Source organism: Dendrobates tinctorius, unplaced genomic scaffold (genome assembly GCF_039654945.1).
Source record: "Dendrobates tinctorius isolate UK_male_01 unplaced genomic scaffold, ASM3965494v1 ptg000043l, whole genome shotgun sequence".
In the NCBI taxonomy this organism is placed as follows: Eukaryota; Metazoa; Chordata; class Amphibia; order Anura; family Dendrobatidae; genus Dendrobates; species Dendrobates tinctorius.
Genome location: NW_027361711.1, coordinates 33,554,499 through 33,576,133, shown reverse-complemented (window position 1 = coordinate 33,576,133; position 21,635 = coordinate 33,554,499). Strand labels below are relative to the sequence as shown.

At 41.7% G+C, this 21,635-nt stretch overlaps 1 protein-coding gene across 3 annotated transcripts in view; it reads right to left on the bottom strand.

The window, feature by feature from the left end:
- Positions 1-2,165: 2,165 nt before the first annotated feature.
- PRELID2 (PRELI domain containing 2) overlaps positions 2,166-21,635 on the bottom strand; it is a 148,894-nt gene continuing 129,424 nt past the window's right edge. For all 3 annotated transcript variants that reach the window (XM_073575267.1, XM_073575268.1, XM_073575266.1), the window contains one exon: positions 2,166-3,324. In XM_073575267.1, the coding sequence (XP_073431368.1) occupies positions 3,268-3,324 (57 nt within the window). In that variant the 3' untranslated portion in view covers positions 2,166-3,267. The remainder of the gene's footprint in view (positions 3,325-21,635) is intronic.

Sequence of the window (21,635 nt, the reverse complement as noted above, 5' to 3'; positions counted from 1 at the left end):
CAAATACCTCCAATTAGAAATGTAGTATAGTTCTACTGATAAGCTATGTTACTTACCCCATGTGCAGGGCATTACAGTAGCTTACGTATCCATGGTTACAACCAATCACACAGTGAGCTAGTTGTTAGTGGTCGTAGCAATGGAGATACCTAAGCTACTGCAACACCCTGCACATGGGGTAGGCAACATAGCCAATCAGAAGAACTATACTACATTTGTAATTGTAGGTATTTGCTAATATTATACCAACTACATATTGTAATGTGATCTTGAAGATGGGTATACCCCTTTAACTGTACATTTGATGACTTCTTTAACATGCAGCAATACTCCTGTACTACAGTGTGTAATGTGACAGTTTTCCTCTGAAAGTTAATTTATTAGGTGCACATGACATACTTCGTATCCTTGGCTAAGTTTCTGGCTGCGATGGCAACCCATCAATATTAAGTGAATGTATTGTGCGGGAGCCCCTCTTTAACCCCTTATAAGGGGTTAAACAGCCCAGATTACAGTAATCTCTTCTCAGCAGTAGTAGCGCAGCATCAGCTGTCCATTTAAGCTAAAAACCATGTCAGATGGACCTGGCACAGCTTTATTACAATAATTCAATACAAGTTAATGGAATATATATATATGACTATTCTCATTCCTGACACGAAGTTCCATACAAACAATAGATGTCTGCCCTGTGGGTGTGTCACGATACAGGATAAAATACTATTGCATCTGGAAAGTAACTTAGGGGGTGGATATAAGAAAATATTCAAGTTCATAATAAAAATAAAAATCAGAATACATATGGCCCTGCTGTAAATCTACCTACACCTGGTCATTCTCAAACACCGACGTAAAGGGAGGAAACAGGAAAAATATGAAGATGGTAATGGAGCGACGTGTCCTGTAAATGGAGGAGATAAACATTTGTTTTGAAATATTTGTTTTTGTCCTCCTTTCTCGATCTCAGATCAAACATGTTTTCCGTCTTCACCCCAAACTGCAAGCAAGATGAATATTTCAGGCTCTGCCATTTACTATTCCTTTTACTGTCTTTTGAAAGTCGGAAATGTAGAAATGTATCATCATCCAGCCAGGCAACATATAAAATATGAATATTGCACGGTTTTATGGCAGGAGAGAAAATAAAACGTGGTTTATTGCAAATTTCAATAAATCACTTGCATGTGGTGCACATCTTAACAAAAAATTACCAGAAGAAAAAAATGGTTTAAAGGGATCTTCCATTTTTAGAAAATCCGTCACCAGGACCAGTTTATTAAACAGAAAAAGATCTTGTGCATTTCTCACCTTCCCCTGGTCCAGCGCAGAGCAGTGCCTGCCCCACTGTCTGTTACTGTCTGCAGTGCTGAAGTCACGGCAATAGGTGATCTCAGCTGCCCGTGCAATTACAAGGGCAGAGGCGCTGACCTCAGCGATTGGCTGCAGCGCTGTCGACGTGACATCAGACAATAACAGACATCAGGCCAGCGACGGCCCAAAGAGGGGCAAGAAAAGAACCATTTTTTTTTTTTTTGCAAGCGGGGCACAAATGATTGATGAGTCAGTCCCATTGTGGCAGGTTTACTAAAACTATGGAATTGTAGACAATGTAAGCTTAGACTACATTATCTTAAATTGAGCACAATTTATCATGGTGCCTTAGTGTCATAACACAACAATGCACGGACTGACCACGGGTCTCTCGACCAGAGCGTGACAGCTTCATAGAAATACATGACTGTCACGCTCAGACCCACGGCCAGTCTGTGCATTATGGTCTGGTTTCTAACAGATTTGCCCGGACATCTGACTACAACCTTATGCTGGACGATTCATTTGGTGCATTTTTACACTAGTCCAAGTTCATACCATTATTAGCTGGCTGACTCTGTGGCAGAAATTTGCGCCAGCAATTGTAAATGTGGCACAAATCATGTACATTCAGCATTCTAAATCTCCCCATAGTTTTTCTTTTAAATGCTGCATATATGTATGTTTTGAAAATTATTTGACTGATCGCCCACTATGGACCACTAACACTCCCTTTCCGCACTATGCATTTTCCCAGTTGATAAGAACATCCAAGCTCCATGGTCTAAACTTGAATCCCCGAGACGTCCTGCTCACACGTAGATGAAGAAAGCCGAAACTTGACAAAACAGATGAGCACTTTAAACTTATAAGTTTAATGTCACGTTACGCAGTAAATGCAAAATTGAGCCCTATTTTTGGGACTTAACCCGTTACTCATTAGACAGGAGTGATACGTTTGCAAGAGTCTGGTCCAATACTAATGTCTGTATTCTGTGAACCACCTCCTCTCTGCCGGCATTCCCTGCGTGAGTCATGCCACAACGATAACGTTGCGCTGGTCCCACAAATGACAAGAGGTGCAAGGGATGCCGGCAGTAAGGAGGCAGTTCACAGGGCCCCAGTTCACCAGCTATGGAATACTGACACGTCCACTAGACCAGAGTCCTGAAAATTGATTTGCTCGTCTCTAGCGCTCTACTACAATTAAAGGAATTTTTTTTGACTAGTAATCAGCCCCAAGAAACTACAATATACTTGGAGTCAGGCGATTTGGCTCATTTTTTTTTTCCTAGCCAATTAATTTTCAGAGCGTTATATAGATGGCAAAATTTTAAACATTTCTCTCTGGTCTCGTGGTTCTCATTATGAGTGTTTGTAGTCTTGTGCAATATTGGCATACATTACAGGCATGTTTCGTACTTCAATCTGTCAGCTGGCGCAGACTTTGCTGTAATTCCTCGCTTTGCATCGCTTCAATCTAATGGCACAAAAACCTACATATTTTCATCAGAAGCCAATTGCCTTATCTTGCATGATGCTCAAGCTCTGCAAGTGTTGTGTAAGACGAGTGCCAGCTACATCGGTACAATGTATTTAGGTGTGAAAAGGACCAGCAGTAGACATCTACATGAATGGCAGAAAAACAGCCTTTCATTCTTACATCAATCTGCTCATTCATAAATGCATCTTTTTTCCCCCATTGCACATGGAGAGATTGAAGTATATTTCAACCATAATTAGATTTCCACTGCATCCCAGGGTCCTTATTTGCAGATTCTTACAAAGAAGTGGCTTTGAAGTTAAAGGTGATAGATCCAATTTAACAAACTGACTGCTTCAATCATTCCTTGAGTGCTTTAGCAATAAAAACCCATTTGAACCTTGAAAAATACAGCAACAATAGAGCCTTTAGGGTCTTTTCTGCGCTATGAAGAAACTCAGCAAGGTTCAGGGTTAGGAGACAGGGCTGCCATATTTTTCCTCCAAGATCTTTTCCATGACAGCAATACTCTGGAAAAAAAAAATAGTAAATTATATTAGCATGAAATAACAGATGTAGATGAATGTGCAGTATATGGTCTGATGACACAAAGGTGAACACACGCTATAATACTATGAGATAAGTGGAATCAGGTCACCACTATCTGTGACATACAAGGTTACAGTAGCTCTCTGTAATTATAATAGTTCACATTGTGTTTGCTATTCTGTATTTCTAGTACAGGGAAGAAGCTGCGTAGTCACTGTAAATCAAGAACTCGTACTTATTATAGTCTATGAAGCTGCTCTTATGTCTGTTTTTTGCTCCGGCACATGGCCTGCAAAAAATCAAAGAGATATGTCCGTTCTTTACTGGCATCACAGATGAAAAGTGTACAAGTCAGTGAAAATCTCCGACAGAACAGGGATGACATCAGTGTGTGACGCTTGTACTCTGTGTCATTAACAATGTAATGTATAGGAGGATTGTAATTTTCTTCATACGTGAAAAACACTGATGGGAAAAACTGACACTCAGATCCAAAAGCACAGACGAGACACGGATCGCAAAGAACAGACGAGACACGGATCGCAAAGAACAGACGAGACACGGATCGCAAAGAACAGACGAGACACGGATCGCAAAGAACAGACGAGACACGGATCGCAAAGAACAGACGAGACACGGATCGCAAAGAACAGACGAGACACGGATCGCAAAGAACAGACGAGACGCGGATCGCAAAGAACAGACGAGACGCGGATCGCAAAGAACAGACGAGACGCGGATCGCAAAGAACAGACGAGACGCGGATCGCAAAGAACAGACGAGACGCGGATCGCAAAGAACAGACGAGACGCGGATCGCAAAGAACAGACGAGACGCGGATCGCAAAGAACAGACGAGACGCGGATCGCAAAGAACAGACGAGACACGGATCGCAAAGAACGGACGAGACACGGATCGCAAAGAACGGACGAGACACGGATCGCAAAGAACAGACGAGACACGGATCGCAAAGAACAGACGAGACACGGATCGCAAAAAACAGACGAGACACGGATCGCAAAGAACGGACGAGACACTGATCGCAAAGAACGGACGAGACACGGATCGCAAAGAACAGACGAGACACGGATCGCAAAGAACAGACGAGACACGGATCGCAAAAAACAGACGAGACACGGATCGCAAAAAACAGACGAGACACGGATCGCAAAAAACAGACGAGACACGGATTGCAAAAAACAGACGAGACACGGATCGCAAAAAACAGACGAGACACGGATCCCAAAACACTGACGACACTTTTTCAATTTTTCTTGTGTATGTGAAAAACCATTGGAGACTGAATGAGGCCTAATTGCAATATTCAGGACAACAGTAATTGTTAGTTGTTGAGCAGGATAAAAAGTCTTACTTCCTAGTCCTGGGTCTTTATAAAGGAGAGGAATGATGCAAGCCAGAGCAGAAAGACAAAACATGGTCTGTTAGTCCAGTTTTATATATATATATATATTCACCTTTCATGGTCTGAGAATGGACCCCGATATCTGGACTGGCCGCAGATTTCCTGACCAGCTCTACTATAATCTCTTACTCTACACAGTTTTCCAGAGATTCTGGGGTTTAAAGGCTAGTTTACACAGGGTAAAACAACTGTCCAGGGAGATAATGATCATTAATAGTATGGTTTTACCCCATACAGCATGCATCTGATATGCTGCCAATGTGGGCAGGCCTTTTTGTGATGCTCTACTTAGATATTCATCCTTATGGCTTACAAAAGGATCACTTACTGACCTGCCCCCTATTTTACATACTGCATGTATTACTGTTTGACACAAAAAAAAAAAAAAGTACATTAGTCAGGCAGGCGCCGGAATTGTAGCATGATACGATCTAGAATATCTATATTTTTATTTTATCATATACATTTAAATGGCGCCGGCGGCAGTGCAGTATCATTCGGAAAGCGATAGATGCTACTACGCAAGAGCCGCCATTTTGCTAGAAGGGAAAAAAAAAAAAAAGAAAGATTTGGCTCCATAAAAATTTCACCGGCGCAGAAGCATCTATCAGCAATCTGAATGATGCTACTGTGCAGGCGCGGCCACCATTTTGATTAAGATAATTTTCTTTTTTTTCCCCAGGAAATTTATATGACAAAATCAAATGAAAATATGGAAATTCTAGATCGTATCATGTTACAGCGCAGGTGCCGCCGCCTGCATGATGAATGTAATTTTTTTCAAACAATAAGATATGCAGTATGTAAAATAGGTGGCAGGTCAGTGAGGGATCAGTGACCGGTCATAAGCCATACTTATGAATATGTAATCAGCGCACCACATGAAGCCCCACCACAGGCCACCCCAGAGCACGAGAATCTCATTAACTGAAAACTACAAATTCAGATTACATAACAATCACAAGATGGATTTCATCAACCCAGGTATCATTTTAATCAGTATAACAGCGCCAACCTGACAGTGTCTGTAGGTTACGGTGGACAATCCTGCTGACAGGTTCCCTTTAAGTCTAGCTTATAGTAACAAAATAAAATTTACTTTTCAAATTTTGATGTTTAACATGATCAACAGTAGAGCTGAAATGTCTTGCTTCTTCTTCTTGCTGAAAACAGCGATCTCTGTACTAATCAGCAATTGCGGAGGAAAAATACTCTTAAAAATAATCAAAATTGATAATTTTCACAAACTATGTGCCACTTCACATTACTCCAATGAGATAATCTGCATGAAACAAAATCTCACAGATAATTAAATGAAATGCAATTTGAAGTGTAAGATTCAAGTATACAGAGATGTACTCTTTTATTAAACTATTTTTATAAGAAATTTTGTGCTTCCTTATTAAGTTCTTTGTTAAATATAATTACAGGGCTCATGTTTGCGCTTATAACAGCACACCCTACCTCTAAGCTCTGACTTCTTAATATTGTTATAGAGACCCCGTTATTCATTTTTTACCTGTGCCAGTAAAAATGAATTTGGTTGAAAAAAAGCATAGGTGTTGTTGCAAAAAGTTAAATGTCTATAGATAGGATGGAGCTGCCACAGTTTAGAAATAGCAAGTGCCATTAAAAGGGTTCTCCCAGAATGTAATAAAATAGCCCCTGCACCATAATTGAAATGGCAACCTATCCTACTCATATGTCAGGGGGACTGCAGTATAAAGTAACACAGCTCCAGGGACCTGTGTCTCAACTATCAGAAGTTCAGTATCATACACACACGTTCCCTCTGCAAGTTGCGGAGAAAGCTTGTGACATCTGACTTGACACAAAGATTGTATTCTCCAATCTCAGTGCTTAGTCAGCAAAGTAGAAAATGTATTTATTTTCCTGTCACACACAACTCTGCAGCTCTGGTATTTTTGCTTATGATATCTTTAATCTGTCATTTGAGAGACAGATCTTGTGGAGCTCCATTTCGGTGGACTGCAGCTCGTCCTGACACGAAATTCAAACAGCAAGCCCGTCCAATTCATCCAATACCTATTCAAGTTACTTCTGGGTAGTGTGATGCTGGTTGTGATTCTCCACACTCCCCCGTCCTTTATTATTATTTTTTTTAATCTCTCCAGAGTTACCCTTTAAGACTAGTATAAGCCAGTCTTAAACTTACAATTATAGTATGAAGTACAACAAATTTAATAAGAGGGGCATGCTTTTAATACATTTGAAATATGTTGATTTGTGCTTCATCCCATCCCCTTTATTCTCAGGATCAGTGGGGGACCTAGAAATTGGACCCCCAGTAATGTTAAAAAGTGATGGAATACCCTAGCAATACACTAACACTTTAGGAGATGGGAAACTCATTTAACAGTATTGAATAAGGATTTTTTTTTTCATTTAAACAATTTGTGTAACTTTGAATGCCTGCTTTGCAACTGAACTATAGCCAACAGGTATAACTTTCTGGCTCTTAGAATATAATTGTTTTTCTATTCCTCACCATTTTCTGGATCTGTTTTATCAGCAGAGGATCTCGATTCATATACAGTGTGTCTGTAAAATCATGGTGCACTTTTGACCAGTCACTGGAAAGCAACAAAAAGACGATAGAAATGTGAAATCTGCTCCAAATAAAAGAAAAACTCTCCCAGTTTCATACCTTTTCACTGCAGTTCGATGTGGGCTCCATTTGTTGCCCTACACACATCCAAACAATAGTGAAGTACTGGCCACACACGGGTAAGGACGTCTGGTGTAACAGAATGAATAACGTCTGTGATTCTCTGTTTTAAGTGATTAATGTCGTTGATCACGTTCAATATACACATGTTGCTTCACATAACCCTAAAAGTGAAAGTCTAAGGGCGTCAGATCCGGGGATCGTGTATACTTTCCGGTGACTGGTCAAAGTGCACCATGACTTTACGGAAACACTGCATATACCTAAAGTCAGGGGTCAGGCATTCTGAATTTGATCCAGGTAAATCTGCATTGAATCCAGGTTCAATGCAAGTGAACGAGGTATCTGTACAGAATTTCATTTGTGCAAAAAAAAAAAAAAAAAAGTTTGGCCCAATAAGCAGCATGATACTTTTCCTTATTAAGTCACCCAGAATCCCCAGACTAGACTAAGAAAACCTTACAGGTATAAACGGCAGAGAACCTCCTGGTACTCGAATGACATTTTTAGGCCACGTGACCACTGCAGCCAATCACTGTCTGTTGACCAGCTGCAGCCTTTACCACTTCATCAGAGACGTCGTTCTGACAAAACACTGATGAGTAGCAGCTGATCAGTGACCGCTGCAGCAGTCTCGTGACACCACAATGTCACATCAGCCACTTTAGAAACAGAACGCGGACATCGCTGGGAGGGTGCTGCTGCAGGAGGTGAGTAGCCATCGTTTTTATTTTCTATGGGGCACTGAACTGATTAAGCAGAGGTTGTCCAGTAGTAGGTACCCCTTTTAGGATTCAAAATCCATTAGCAATACAAAATAATCCAACCCAACGATACCACCAAATACAAGTGTGCTTTTAAAAGCTTTTAGCACTTGTATTTTACCACTATGCAAAACACCCGCAAGTTAAAGATAATTGTATGGGCATTAACACTCAGCTTCTAGGAGATGGAAAATCTATGAGCGGTGATAAAAGATGTAGAGATTAGTTATCGCTTATTTGTAGGGATGCTTTAACATCACAATATCAACATACAGTCCTTTTACCTAGAGTTCAAACAAGTTGATCTGAGCTGCAAGACATTGAGTAGGAAGCATTTAACTTGTACAACTTAGAAATACAGGGAAACTATAGCACACATTACCTAACCATTAAGCTTCCCACACTTGCAGATAAAGCTTAAAAGGTTTAGATGATTGACAGTCGGCACTATGCCATTCAAGGCAGAACAATTAACATTCGCTATTCACTAGAGTGTTTGCGGGTCTCGTGCTGATGTTTTCAATATTCTTTTTTCTATTCTGACATCTTTTATTGAAGCTCCTTCGATAAAATCAAACAGATATCAATTATTTCACTAAAAAGCACATTATATGATAAGCAGAATGCTGGTGCTGGCTGCTATAATGCACAATCTCCGAGCGGAGAGGGCCTCATTTATCATTAGAAGCGACAACAATTCATGTGCACAACCACATATGGATACAATCTCTCCAGGGGGACCAAGAGTTTCTGCCTTCTTCATCATTAGTGGGCCCTGTCTATACGGGAGATGAAGCCGGAGTGCTCATGATGAACCTTTGCCTCTCCCATGGCACAGCAAAGGGCGATTTACTCCTAGAATTGGGTTTAGGATATGTTTGTGTGGGGTTTTTGAATATTGAAGCAGATTCGGCTACAAAATCTACATCAAAAACCTCCTCAAGCACTCTTTGAATTAGCTTCCTATTAATTACAAAGGGAAAATATCAGTGGTGCTGTTTTTTTGTTGCACAGAAAATAGGCATTACATCAAGTTTTGAGAGTTTTGTGTCTAGCCAAGCAGTCATCTCAAGCTAGTTCCATTACCCTCTATTCCACTATTAGGTGGATGTTCTACAGCAAAAAAAAAAAAAAAAAAAAAAACACAACCTGGGTGCACCAGATGAAGTGTACAACAGCAATACCTACAGAAGAGAGTTGAAAGCCATCGACACTTGACATGGAAATACTTTAGATTACACTTTCCGGTATCTTTTTTCCATGAGCCCATGACCAGATCAGTAAGAGAGCCCTTTTTAACCAGACAGGAAGCAGGCCACTAGCAAGATGAATCACAGGCAATTAAAATACTTACACGTATGGATAAAAGTGAAAACATACGGGGGGTATGGAGGGGTAATTAAGCAGTACTTGCATGGGCTCATGGAAAATGAATCACCGATAAGTGCAATATATGCATTTCCCTTATGCCCATGACCGCACTAGTGAGATACTAAACTAGAAAATAATTCTTAGGAAAGTAGCAGTGTAAAGAACTTTCCGTCCATAATTAGAGTAAAGATGCAATCTAGAATGCCCAATCTATAATGTTTGAGGAACATATTAGGTGAACTTCAAGTGGAAACTATACTTCGGTCCAGAAATATGTGCACGGTGACAGAATCTTTGTAATTTGGGCTCAGCATGCTGTGAAATGTTTAGAAATTGCAACCATTCTTCTACAAAGCCTCCTCATTTCAGGGGCTCAGAAGTAATTAGGCAAATTAACTTTACCATTAATAAAACGTCCACTTGACTGCTTGAAATCTGGAAGCCATTGAAGTCACCAAACGTGGGGTTTCCGCCTTTCTGATGATTCGCCAGGCCCTTAACGCAGTGAACTTCAATTGTTTGCTTGTTTGTGGGTTTTTGTGCCTTAACATTTGTCTTAAGCATGTGAAATGCATGCTCGATGGGGTTGAGATCTGGTGACAGACTGGATCAATGCCCATGTCTACTGTGAAGCGCCGTCCAATCAACCTTGCAGCATTTGGTTGAATCTGAGCAGAAAGTATAGCCGGTACACTTCAGAACTCATCCACCAGCTTCTGTCTTCAGTCACGTCAATATACACCTACTTCCTGGAGAGTGTTCGTCACTTCCGTGGATATTGTGATGGAGGTCTTCTTCACTATGGAAACAATTCTATAATAATCCAACACCGTTGTCTTCCGTGGCCTTTGAGTTCCCAATCCTAAACTCACAAGTGCACCTATTTTTTGCAGCATGTAACAAAACTGATGATTTGGCTAATCCTACTCTCTGATGGATTTCACCTTTTTTTCAGCCTAACTATGGTCTGTTTCACTTCAATTGAGAACTCGTCTGGCGGGATGTTGTGGATTCCCAGCAACAGCTTTCAAATGCCACACCCGAAAACTCCTCCAGACCTTTTACCTATTTAAATGATGATTGATAAAGGAGGGAATAGCCCATGCAGCCCATTAAATGAGCTTCTGAGAAAATGGTCCAGTTACTTTTGGTCCCTTTAAAAAGAGGCAGCAACATATTAAAGAGCTGTAATTCCTAAACCCTTACTCCAATTAGGATATGAATAGCCTCAAATTAAAGCCATTTACAAAATGTGGTAAGGGCGATGGAAGTATCCTGAGTAGCTGATTAAATGACAAGCCACATTGACCTGAAGTTTGTCCTGAAAAAGAAGTCAGAGTGACTGAAACGAGTTGACATTAAGGGTAAGTTCACACTGGGCGCGTTTGCTACTTTTTTTTCTGCAGCAAAACCTGATCTTCTTGGCAGGAAAGAAGCTATGGAAAAAATGCATGTTTAGGTGCATTTTTTGTGTCTCTTTGCCCATGCTAATGTCCATGACTTTTCTGCAGAAAAAAACGCTGTAAATAAGGATACCTGCATTTTTGCAGCGTTTTTCCAACACCCATTCAAGTCAATGGGTGAAAAACACAGCAAAAACGCTGAAAGAACTGACATGCTTTATGTCCTTGGCCAAAAGGGGCTACTCAGATCATGTTTTATATTTTCAATAACCAGAATGAGATTAAGGAGAAAGCACCATATAAAACGGAGAAAAGGCCCCCTGGCATCTGATCCTTAGGAAAAGATGAGAAAAGTCTTAGGCATTTCTTGTTCTATGCAGTATCCTGGTTATAAAGACCACCTGATGTCTGACGACTTCAGAAGTCTGCTACAGAGGTGGCTACCCAATTAAGGTGAACTGAAGAGAGAAAATGATCTATGCAAGGGAAAAAATATGAGATTAAATGGACATCAAGGAAAAAAATTCTTGTTTTTCCCTGCCTATTAATGTATGCTGCTAGTGCAGTATTCCTCCCCACCAAGTGCTAGAGTGATTAGGACCGTAACAGCAAAATTGCACAATTCCGTGGCATTCTGTGATTCCATCCCCATTGAATGATCTCTCACACCTTGATCAAGGAAAAACTTTGAATGGGCTCCAAAACTTATTACTCATTCCAAACCAGAAATTCTATCATGTTAGAAATCTGAATTTTTAGGTTCTATACTGAACCTCCCAACAGAAGTAAATTGTCCAGATATGCACACGTGGTCAAAATTGTTGGTACCACTCGTTTAATGACAGAAAAACCCACAATGGTCATAGAAATAACTTGAATCTGACAAAAGTAATAATAAATAAAAAAAAAAATCTATGAAACTGAACAAATGAGAGTCAGACATTGCTTTCCAACCATGCTTCCACAGAATTAAAAAAAAATAAAATGCATGAAATAGGTCTGGACAGAAATGATGGTACCCTTAACTTAATATTTTGTTGCACAACCTTTTGAGGCAATCACTGCAATCAAACAATTCCTGTAACTGTCGATGAGACTTCTGCACCTCTCGACAGGTATTTTGGCCCACTATTCAAGAGCAAACTGCTCCACTTGTCTTGTGTTTGAAGATTGCCTTTTCCAGACGACATGTTTCAGCTCTTTCATAGAATTTAGGTCAGGGCTCATAGAAGGCCAATTCAGAATAGTCCAATATTTTCCCCTTAGCCATTCTTGGGTGTTTTTAGCTGTGTTTTGGGTCATTATCCTGTTGCAAGACCCATGACCTGCAACTGAGACCATGCTTTCTGACACTGGGCAGCACATTTCTCTTTAGAATCCCTTTATAGTCTTGAGATTTCATTGTACCCTGCACAGATTCTAGACACCCTGCACCAGATGCAGCAAAGCAGCCCTAGAACATAACAGAGCCTTCTCCATGTTTAACAGTAGGGACAGTGTTCTTTTCTTGATATGCTAAATTTTTCAGTCTGTGAACATAGAGCTGATGTGCTTTGCCAAAAAGTTAAGATTTTTGTCTCATCTGTACATAGGACATTCTCCCAGAAGCTTTGTGGCTTGTCAACATGTAGTTTGGCAAATTCCAGTCTGGCTTTATGATTTTTTTCAACAATGGTGTCCTCTTTGGTCGTCTGCCATGAAGTCCTCTTTGGCTCATACAACGACGGATGGATCTGACACTGATGTTCATTGAGCTTGAAGTTCACCTTTAATCTGTTTAGAAGTTATTCTGGGCTCTTTTGTTACCATTCATATTATCCATCTCTTTGATTTGTCATCAAATTTCCTCCTGCGGCCATGTCTAAGGAGGTTGGCTACACCCGACAGTCCCATGGATCTTAAATTTCTGAATAATATGTGCAACTGTAGTCACAGGAAAATCAAGCTGCTTGGAGATGGTCTTATAACTTTTACCTTTAACATGTTTGTCTATAATTTTCTTTCTAATCTCCTGAGACAACTCTCTCCTTCACTTCCTCTGGTCCATGTTGAGTGTGATACACACCATATCACCAAACAGTACAGTGAGTATCTGTAGCCCTCTATACAGGCCCACTCACTGATTCCAAGATTGTAGACACCTGTGATGCTAATTAGTGGACACACCTTGCTTTAACATGTCCCTTTTGTCACATTATTTTCAGGTGTACCATCCTTTCTGTCCAGGCCTATTACATGGGATTCATTTTTTTAAAATTCTATGGAAGCATGGTTGAAAAGCAATGTCTGACTTTCGTTTTCATATTTTTTTTATTACTTTTTTTCAGATTCAGGTTATTTCTGTGACCATTGTGGATTTTTCTGTCATTACACGAGGGGTACCAACAATTTTGACCATGTGTGTAGGATAATTATTAGGTCTTCTGCCTTACATGAACCGTGATTTTCACTATCAGTTTTGTAAAAACTCTTGCGACTCAAGACATTTCAAATAGAAGAGATTGATATAGATGATGTAAAACTGAGAAGCCTGTTTGACATGCCATGCTGACATTTTTGGGACAATGGGCATCAGCCAAGGTATCTACAGCTATAGATAGGATCCATTCCAAAACTAAAACCTCTTCAATAGAAGTTCTTATTTGAAGGTCTGGCCTTACCAGTTATCAATTCATGTTCAGAGATCTAGTTACAGAAGAACAGCAAGAGGGTTTGAAGGAAGATATAGAGGCCTCCAAATGTTTCTTCAGATAAAGTGGCTTGCAAAAGCATTCACCCCCACTTGACTTTTTACCTAGTTTGTTACATTACAACCTGCGTTTAAATAAGTTCATAATCCGATTTGTGTGTGATGTATCATCAGTAAATAGTCTACGTTGGTCAAGTGAAGTGAGAAAAATATAGACATAAAATTAATTTACAGTGGCATGCAAAAGTTTAGGCACCCCTGGTCAAAATTACTGTTATTGTGAACAGTTAAGCAAGTTGAAGATAAAATGATCTTTAAAAGGCCTAAAGTTAAAGATGACACATTTGTTTTGTATTTTAGGCTAAAAAGTAATACACATTGTAATTTTTTCACATTTTAAAAATTACAAAAAGAAAAATGGTCCAATGCTAAAGTTTGGGCACCTTTGGAGATTTGTGTGCTCAGATAACTTTGACCAAGGTTTCAGACCTTAATTAGCCTATAAGGGATATGGCTTGTTCACCCTCAATGTTAGGAAAGGCCAGCTGATGCAGATTCCACAGGTTTAGAAACACATAGCCTCCTCTAACCTTGTGCGAAAAAACAGCCACCATGGGTTCTTTTAAGCAGCTGCCTAGCACTCTGAAAATGAAAATGGTGAAGGCCCACAAAGCAGGAGAAGGCTATAAGAAGATAGCAAAGCGTTTTCAAGTTGTCCTTTCCTCAGTTCAATATGTAATTCAGAAATAGCAGTTTACAGGCACAGTGGAGGTCAAGATAAGGTCTGGAAGGCCAAGCAAAATTTCAGAGAGAGCTGCTTGTAGTATTGCTAGAAAGGCATATCAGAACCCCCACTTGACTGCAAAAGACCTTCAGAAATATTTAGCAGATTCTGGAGTTGTGGTAATTGTTCTATTGTTCAGAGACACCTTATCAAATATGGCCTTCATGGAAGAGTCATCAGAAGAAAACCTCTCCTGCACCCTCACCATAAAATTTAGCATCAGAGGTATGCAAAAGAACATCTAAACAAGCCCAATGCATTTTAGAAACAAGTCCTGTGAATCGTTGAAGTTAAAATAAAACTCTTTGGTCGCAATGATCAAAGGTATGTGCAGAGAAAAAATTGCATAGAATTTCAGGAAAAGAACATCTCTCCAACCATTAAGCATGGGGATGGATCAATCATGCTTTGGAGTTGTGTTGCAGACAATGGCACAGGGAACATTTCATAGGTAGAGGGAAGAATGGAGTCAATGAAATTTCAACAAATTCTTGATGCAAACATAACACCATGTGTAAAAAAGCTGAATTTGAAAACAGGATGGCTTCTACAAATGGATAATGATCACACACATCAAAATCCACAATAGACTACCTCAAAAGGCGATAGCTAGAGGTTTTTCAATGGCCCTCACAGTCCCCCGATTCGATCATCATTGAAAATCTGTGGCTAGTCCTCAAAATAGCAGTGCATGCAAGACAACCCAGGAATCTCACAGAAATGGAAGAATTTTCCAAGGAAGAATGGATGAAAATCCATCAAACAAGAATTGAAAGACTCTTGGCTGGCTACTAAAAGCGTTTACAAGCTGTGATATTTTAAAAGGGAGTGCTACTAGGTACTAACTATGCAGGGTGCCCAAAGTTTGCATTGGCCTATTTTCCTTATTGTAATTTTTAAAATGTAAAAAATGACAATATATAATTTTTTTGGCCTAAAATACAGAGAAAATGTGTCATCTTTAACTTTAGCCCTTTTAGAGATCATTCCATCTTCAACTTGCTTAACTGGTCACAATAACAGTAATTTTGACCAGGGGTGCCCAAACTTTTATGTGATAAAATAACTTAAAATTGGCATGTGCATATGTATTCACCCCTTTTGCTACGAAGCCCCTAAAAATTTCTGGTGCAAGCAATTACGTTTTTAAGTCAGATGCTTAATGAAAGTAAGTCCACCTGTGTGCAATATAAGAGTAACATTTTCTGTCAGTATATACACACCTTTTCTGAAAGGCCACAGAGGCTGCAACACCATTAAGCAAGAGGCAACACCATTAAGCAAGAGGCACCACTAACCAAAGAAGATCATGAAGGCAAAGGAGAGCTCCAAACAAGTCATGGATAAAGTTGTTGAGACGTACAAGTCAGGGTTTGAGTTATAAAAAAATAAATAAAAAACCCCAATCTCTGATGATCCCCGAAACACCATCAAAACCATTATCACCACATGAAAAGAACATGCCACCACAACAAACCTGCCAAGAGAGGGCCACCCACCAAAACACTCAGCCTGAGCAAGGAAGGCATTAAAAGGCAGCACAGAGACCAAAAGGTAACCCTAAAGGAGCTGTAGAGTAACCAAGCAGAGACTAGAGAATCTGTCCATACGACCACAAGCCTTACACTCCATAGAGGTGGCCTTTATGGAAGAGTGGGTTAGAAAAACACCTTTACTTATGCACAAAAATTGTAAGGCTCATTTTGAATTTGCCAAAAGGCATGTGGGAGACTCCTCAAATGTATGGAGGAAGGTGCTGTGGTCAGAAGAGACCAACATTGAACTTTTAGGCCACCAAAATATCCACCATGTCTGGCGCCAAACCAACAAAGCTCATCTTCCCAAGAGCACCATCATGCTGTGGGGGATGAGTTCTGAGAGTTTGTGGAAGGTGAGCTTTTTACATCTATTCACCTGATGTTGGTGTGGTTTGGTGGCCATTGTTGCTGTTTTGTGCCTGAGGGGAGGCATGGCCTGGAGTCATCGGGATTCTAAATTGAACCCCTAAAAATTACCTTTTAATTCAATAATTAAAAAACTAGACAATTTGATTTAGAATTGTCTAGTTTAATTATTGAATTAAAAGGTAATTTTTAGGGGTTCAATTTATTGTGCTTTCTTGTTTTTGGTTTTCTTGCTCCCAATAATATTTTTTCAAAGTTTTTTTGTCATCAGGATTCTGCCTTGTAGCATGGGTGCTGTGGGGCCCAGATCACCCGCCCTGCTGGTGTGCTGTCGCTGTGACTGTGGGTTGCACACTACTGTGCTCTGCACCTTTCAGGCTTGGGACCCATGAGAGGTTTCACCATTACATGCTAGTGGGCTTCATACAGTCTGATCAGAATGTTAAATGTTAAACTAAGACCGTCATGTTCAGTTTGTAAGTTTTTGCCTAGCTGCATTAGATCAAAGTAAGAAAATTGGGATGTGCGGTCCATGTCTTTTTGTACAGTTAAAGCACTTAACATTTTTACTTCTAAAAGGAAGACTCTAAATGTTCTACGTTGAAGGCCTTTGCACATCTGATCTTGAACAAACAAAGGCTCACTTTTTTTCTTCTACTTGCATAGTTGCTCTTACAGCTTATTGTAAAGGAATAACCAGTCGAAACAATGTCCAAGAAAAGGGCAGAATTCACATTTCAGGCTTCCACACCTGAAAGACCCTTTTAGATGAGGAAACAAAGATAGCTTGATCAGTCTTGTTTTGACAGTCAGATCTTTATTGATCTTATGCAACTCATTGCTAAATTATTTTTACATTCATATTCCATCTGTATAAAATATTAGGCCTATCTCGAAGAATCCCAGTTAAAAGTCTTAGTTACTCACCGGTTAACAGTATTTTTCGGAGTCCATGACAGCACCACCTGAGAGAGGGGATCCGCCCTTCAGGAACAGGAAACCTACAGATACAGAAGGGCGGCACCTCTCCCACGCATCAGTTTGATTACAGAGCACAAAAGGACCTCCAAGGTTAATGCATGATTTATGTACAGTACTATTATCTAATTATTTATCACCAGTGGACATATACAAGAGGAAGAAGTGCGCACCCAAATTAAAGCGAGGGAATATACGGGTGCGGTCATGGACTCCGAAAAATACCGTTAACCGGTGAGTAACTAAGTCTTTATTCGATCGTCCATGACAGCACCACCTGAGAGAAATACAGAGAGTAATAACTTTAGGGAGGGACTACAGCCTGCAGTACCCTTATACCAAAGGAGAGGTCTGAGGAAGCACCCAGGTCTAGTCTATAATGACTATAAAAGGTGCTCCGAGAGGACCAAGTAGCCGCCTTACATATCTGGTCAATGGAGACTTCCGATCTATCAGCCCACGAGGTCGCCATGGCTCTGGTGGAATGCGCTCTCAGCTTCCCAGGTGCCGACCTGCCTTTTGAGGTGTATGCTATTGAAATCGCCTCTCTAATCCACCTGGCTAGTGTATTTTTTGATGCTCTAAAACCTTTCCTAGGGCCTTGATGGGAGACAAACAGGGCATTATCTTTCTTCCAGGGATTGGTAACTGCCAGATATTCTATATGAGGCATCTCCTAACATCCAGGGTGTGTAGTTTCTCTTCCTTCTCGTTAGCTGGATTAGGGAGGAAGGATGGAAGGACTATCTCCTGTGTCCTATGAAAGCTAGAAACTACCTTAGGTAAGTACGCTGGATCAGGCCTAAGTATTACCCTATCGTCTTTAAACTGTATATAAGGAGGACGCCTAGATAATGCCTGGATGTCGCTTACTCTACGAGCTGACGTCAGAGCTACCAGGAAGGCTACTTTGAGGGACAGGTTTTTTATGGAAGCTGATGAGATAGGTTCAAATGGAGCTTCCGTCATAGCTGTGAGGACTAGGTTCAAGTCCCACGGCATGAATCTATCCTTCACTATTGGCCTGGATATACCTGCCGCCTTAATGAATCTACTGACCCAGTAATTACCCGCGAAGTTGCAGCTAAAGAGGGCCCACCAAGGCTGATATTTGTACTTTAAGGGTGCTGGTGGAGAGCCCCATGTCCAGACCTTTCTGTAGAAACTCTAAGATTTGAATTATAGGCGCTGAATCCCCAGCGACTACTCCTGAGTTCTGAAGGAATTTTTTCCAAATTCTGACGTAAAATTTTGGTAGTAATGATTTTTCTACTTTTAAAGTAGGGTGTTAATCAGGTCTGGGGAGAAACCTTTATCTTTTAGCAGTGACCGTTCAAACTCCACGCCGTCAGATGTAGGCCAGTCACCTGAGGATGGAAAACTGGGCCCTGGGATAGGAGATCCGGGATGTCCGGAAGAACCCAAGGATCGGACAACGACATGGTCCTGAGGCATGAGAACCATGCCCTCCTGGACCAAAATGGAGCGATAACTATAACCCTTGCTCTGTCTTTTCTGATTTTCCTCATCACCAGGGGTAGTAGAGATAGGGGAGGGAAGGCGTAGGCTAGCCTGAAGTCCCACTTTATCAGAAAGGCATCTACCACCAGAGGATTCTCTCTGAGATTTAGGGAGCAGAATTGTCTTAATTTCTGGTTTTCTTTGGTGGCAAAGAGATCTACCTCTGGTTGTCCCCACTTTTGTACAATCAGGTTGAAGATGGAGGTTTTTAGGGACCATTCTCCTTGCTTTAGCAGATTGCGGCTTAAATCTGCCGTGATGTTTTCTTTCCCTTTTATATGTAGAGCTGTTAAAGATAGAAAATGCTGCTCTGCTAGATGGAACAAACGCTCTGCTACATTCATCAGGGGCATGGAACGAGTCCCACCTTGGTGGATGATATAAGCCACGGTGACCTGATTGTCGGAGAACACTCGTACGTGATGGCCCTGTAGATACACAAGGAGCTTTTTAGCCGCCTGCTCCACTGCTGGCAATTCTTTCAGGTTAGATGACATTTCTATCTGATGATGCTCCCATAGGCCCTGGACCAGAATCTCACCCATATGAGCCCCCCAACCGGAAGGGCAAGCATCCGTGGTGACTATGCGGGTTATGTTATACTCCCAGGGTACCCCTCTGGATAAATTATCCTTGTCTAGCCACCACTCTAGGGACTCCCTTGTGTTTCGGGACAAGGTTAGCTGGCCCTCCAAGTAACCCCCAAGGACTCTGATGTAATAAAACCTCGCCCTGTAGTTTCCTTGCATGAAACTGGGCCCACTGGACTGCCGGGATACAGGACAAGAGAGAACCTAGAAGGGACATGGCTTTCCTGAGGGACATGGTGGGGTTATTGGAAGCGTTCAGGACCTGGTAGTGTAGGCGAACAAGCTTCTCCGGAGGCAGACGGCATTCCTGTTTCTCAGAATCTAGGATTAGGCCTAAGAATTGCTGGACTCTCATCGGTTGTAACTGAGATTTTTTGATGTTCAGCAACCATCCTAACCTCTCTAGGGCAGACATTGCCCTCTGTAGCTGTTCCAAACAATGATCCGCCGTTTTGCCTACAATAAAGAAGTCATCCAAGTAGGGGACTACTAGAATGTCTGATTCACGTAGATGGGCCATAACTTCCGCTACCACTTTAGTAAACACCCGGGGAGCGACTGCCACCCCAAAGGGGAGGGCCGCATATTGGAAATGTCGAACTGACCCATCTAACTGAACCGCCACTCTGAGGAAACGCTGATGAGCTGCATGAATGGGTATATGGTAGTAGGCGTCTTTTAAATCTATCACCACAATAAACCAGTTTTGAAATAGCAATTTTATTGTGGAATTGATTGTTTCCATTTTGAACGGACGTATGACCAGAAACTCGTTGAGGGCCTTAAGATTTATTATAGTCCTAAAGGAGCTGTCTGGCTTGCAGACCAGGAACAGAGGGGAGTAGAAACTTTTCCCCCTTTGGAACCTCTGTTAGGACCTTCTTGCCGCATAGATCACGAACCTCGGCCTTCAGGGCAGCTTGTTCTGACGTGGAAAACCTGAGTGGGGTGACCTTAAATCGATCTTGGGGAACCCAGGAGAATTCTAGTCGTAGCCCCGCAGTTATCACCCCCAGTATCCAGTTGCTACTAGAGATCAGCGACCAGGCTGGGTAGAAGGCAGCTAGTCTCCCTCCTACCGGGGCAACTAGTCATTGGGGTGGCTTTTTAGTGTCGCATGCTGGATCTTCCTGGCACCCCTCTCCTCCAAACATAAATCCTGTACCTTTTCTTCTTTTCTCATCCCATCTGTCCTGATCTCTGGACGGCCTTCTACGGAAATATCCTTTCCCGGTAAAGGGACGTCTATAAGGGTTCGGCAGACTGGGGAATTTCTTTTTATCATCCCCAGCTTTTTCTAATAGTTCGTCCAGGACGGGGCCGACTAGATTGTTCCATTCCATGTGAGGGGGACTGAGTCGGGATCTGGCCTGAATATCTCCCGGCCAGCACTTTAACCAGAGCGCCCTCCGAGCTGCATTAGACAATCCCGCGGTCCTAGCCGCCATCCTTGCAGAGTCCGCTGAAGCATCGGCTAAAAAAGCAGCGGCATTCTGGATGATCGGCAAAGTTTTCCGAATGGATGCTCTCGAGGCTCCGTCTTTCAGCTGGGAATCCAGTTGATCTAGCCAGACCATCATGGATCTGGCTGTACAAGTGGCAGCTATCGCTGGTCTTAGAGCGCCTGCTGACATCTCCCATGTTCCCTTTAGAAAAGAATCCGCTTTTTTATCCAGCGGATCCTTCAATGTCGTCAAAAGGTATGGAGGATTTTTTGGAGGCTTTGGCTACTGCCGCGTCCAGCTTAGGGGCCTTATCCCATCTGCTTACCACTGGGTCATCAAAAGGGTACCTCCGCTTGAAGGCTGGTGGCATGGTGCCCCTTTTTTCAGGCTTCTTCCATTCTCTATCTATGAGGCTCTGGACTTATCATTTAGTGGAAATGCCCTGCGCTTCCTGGGATCTAGACCCCCGAACATCATGTCTTGTGCTGAGAGTTCCGGCTTTGTGTCTGCTACCCCCATGGTGGACCTTATTGCTTTGACTAGCCTATCCATTTGGTCTAAGGGGAAGCAGAACCGGCTAGAGTCTTCATCCGAAGAAGACGAAGAGGAGGCCGGGGAGTCTGAGGAGTTATTGTCTTTCCATATGGGCGACCGAGGACTCAGAGCCTGAAAAACTAGCCTCTCTTCTCCTAGAAGATTCCCCTTGAGATAGGGCTTTCATCTCTGTCCTG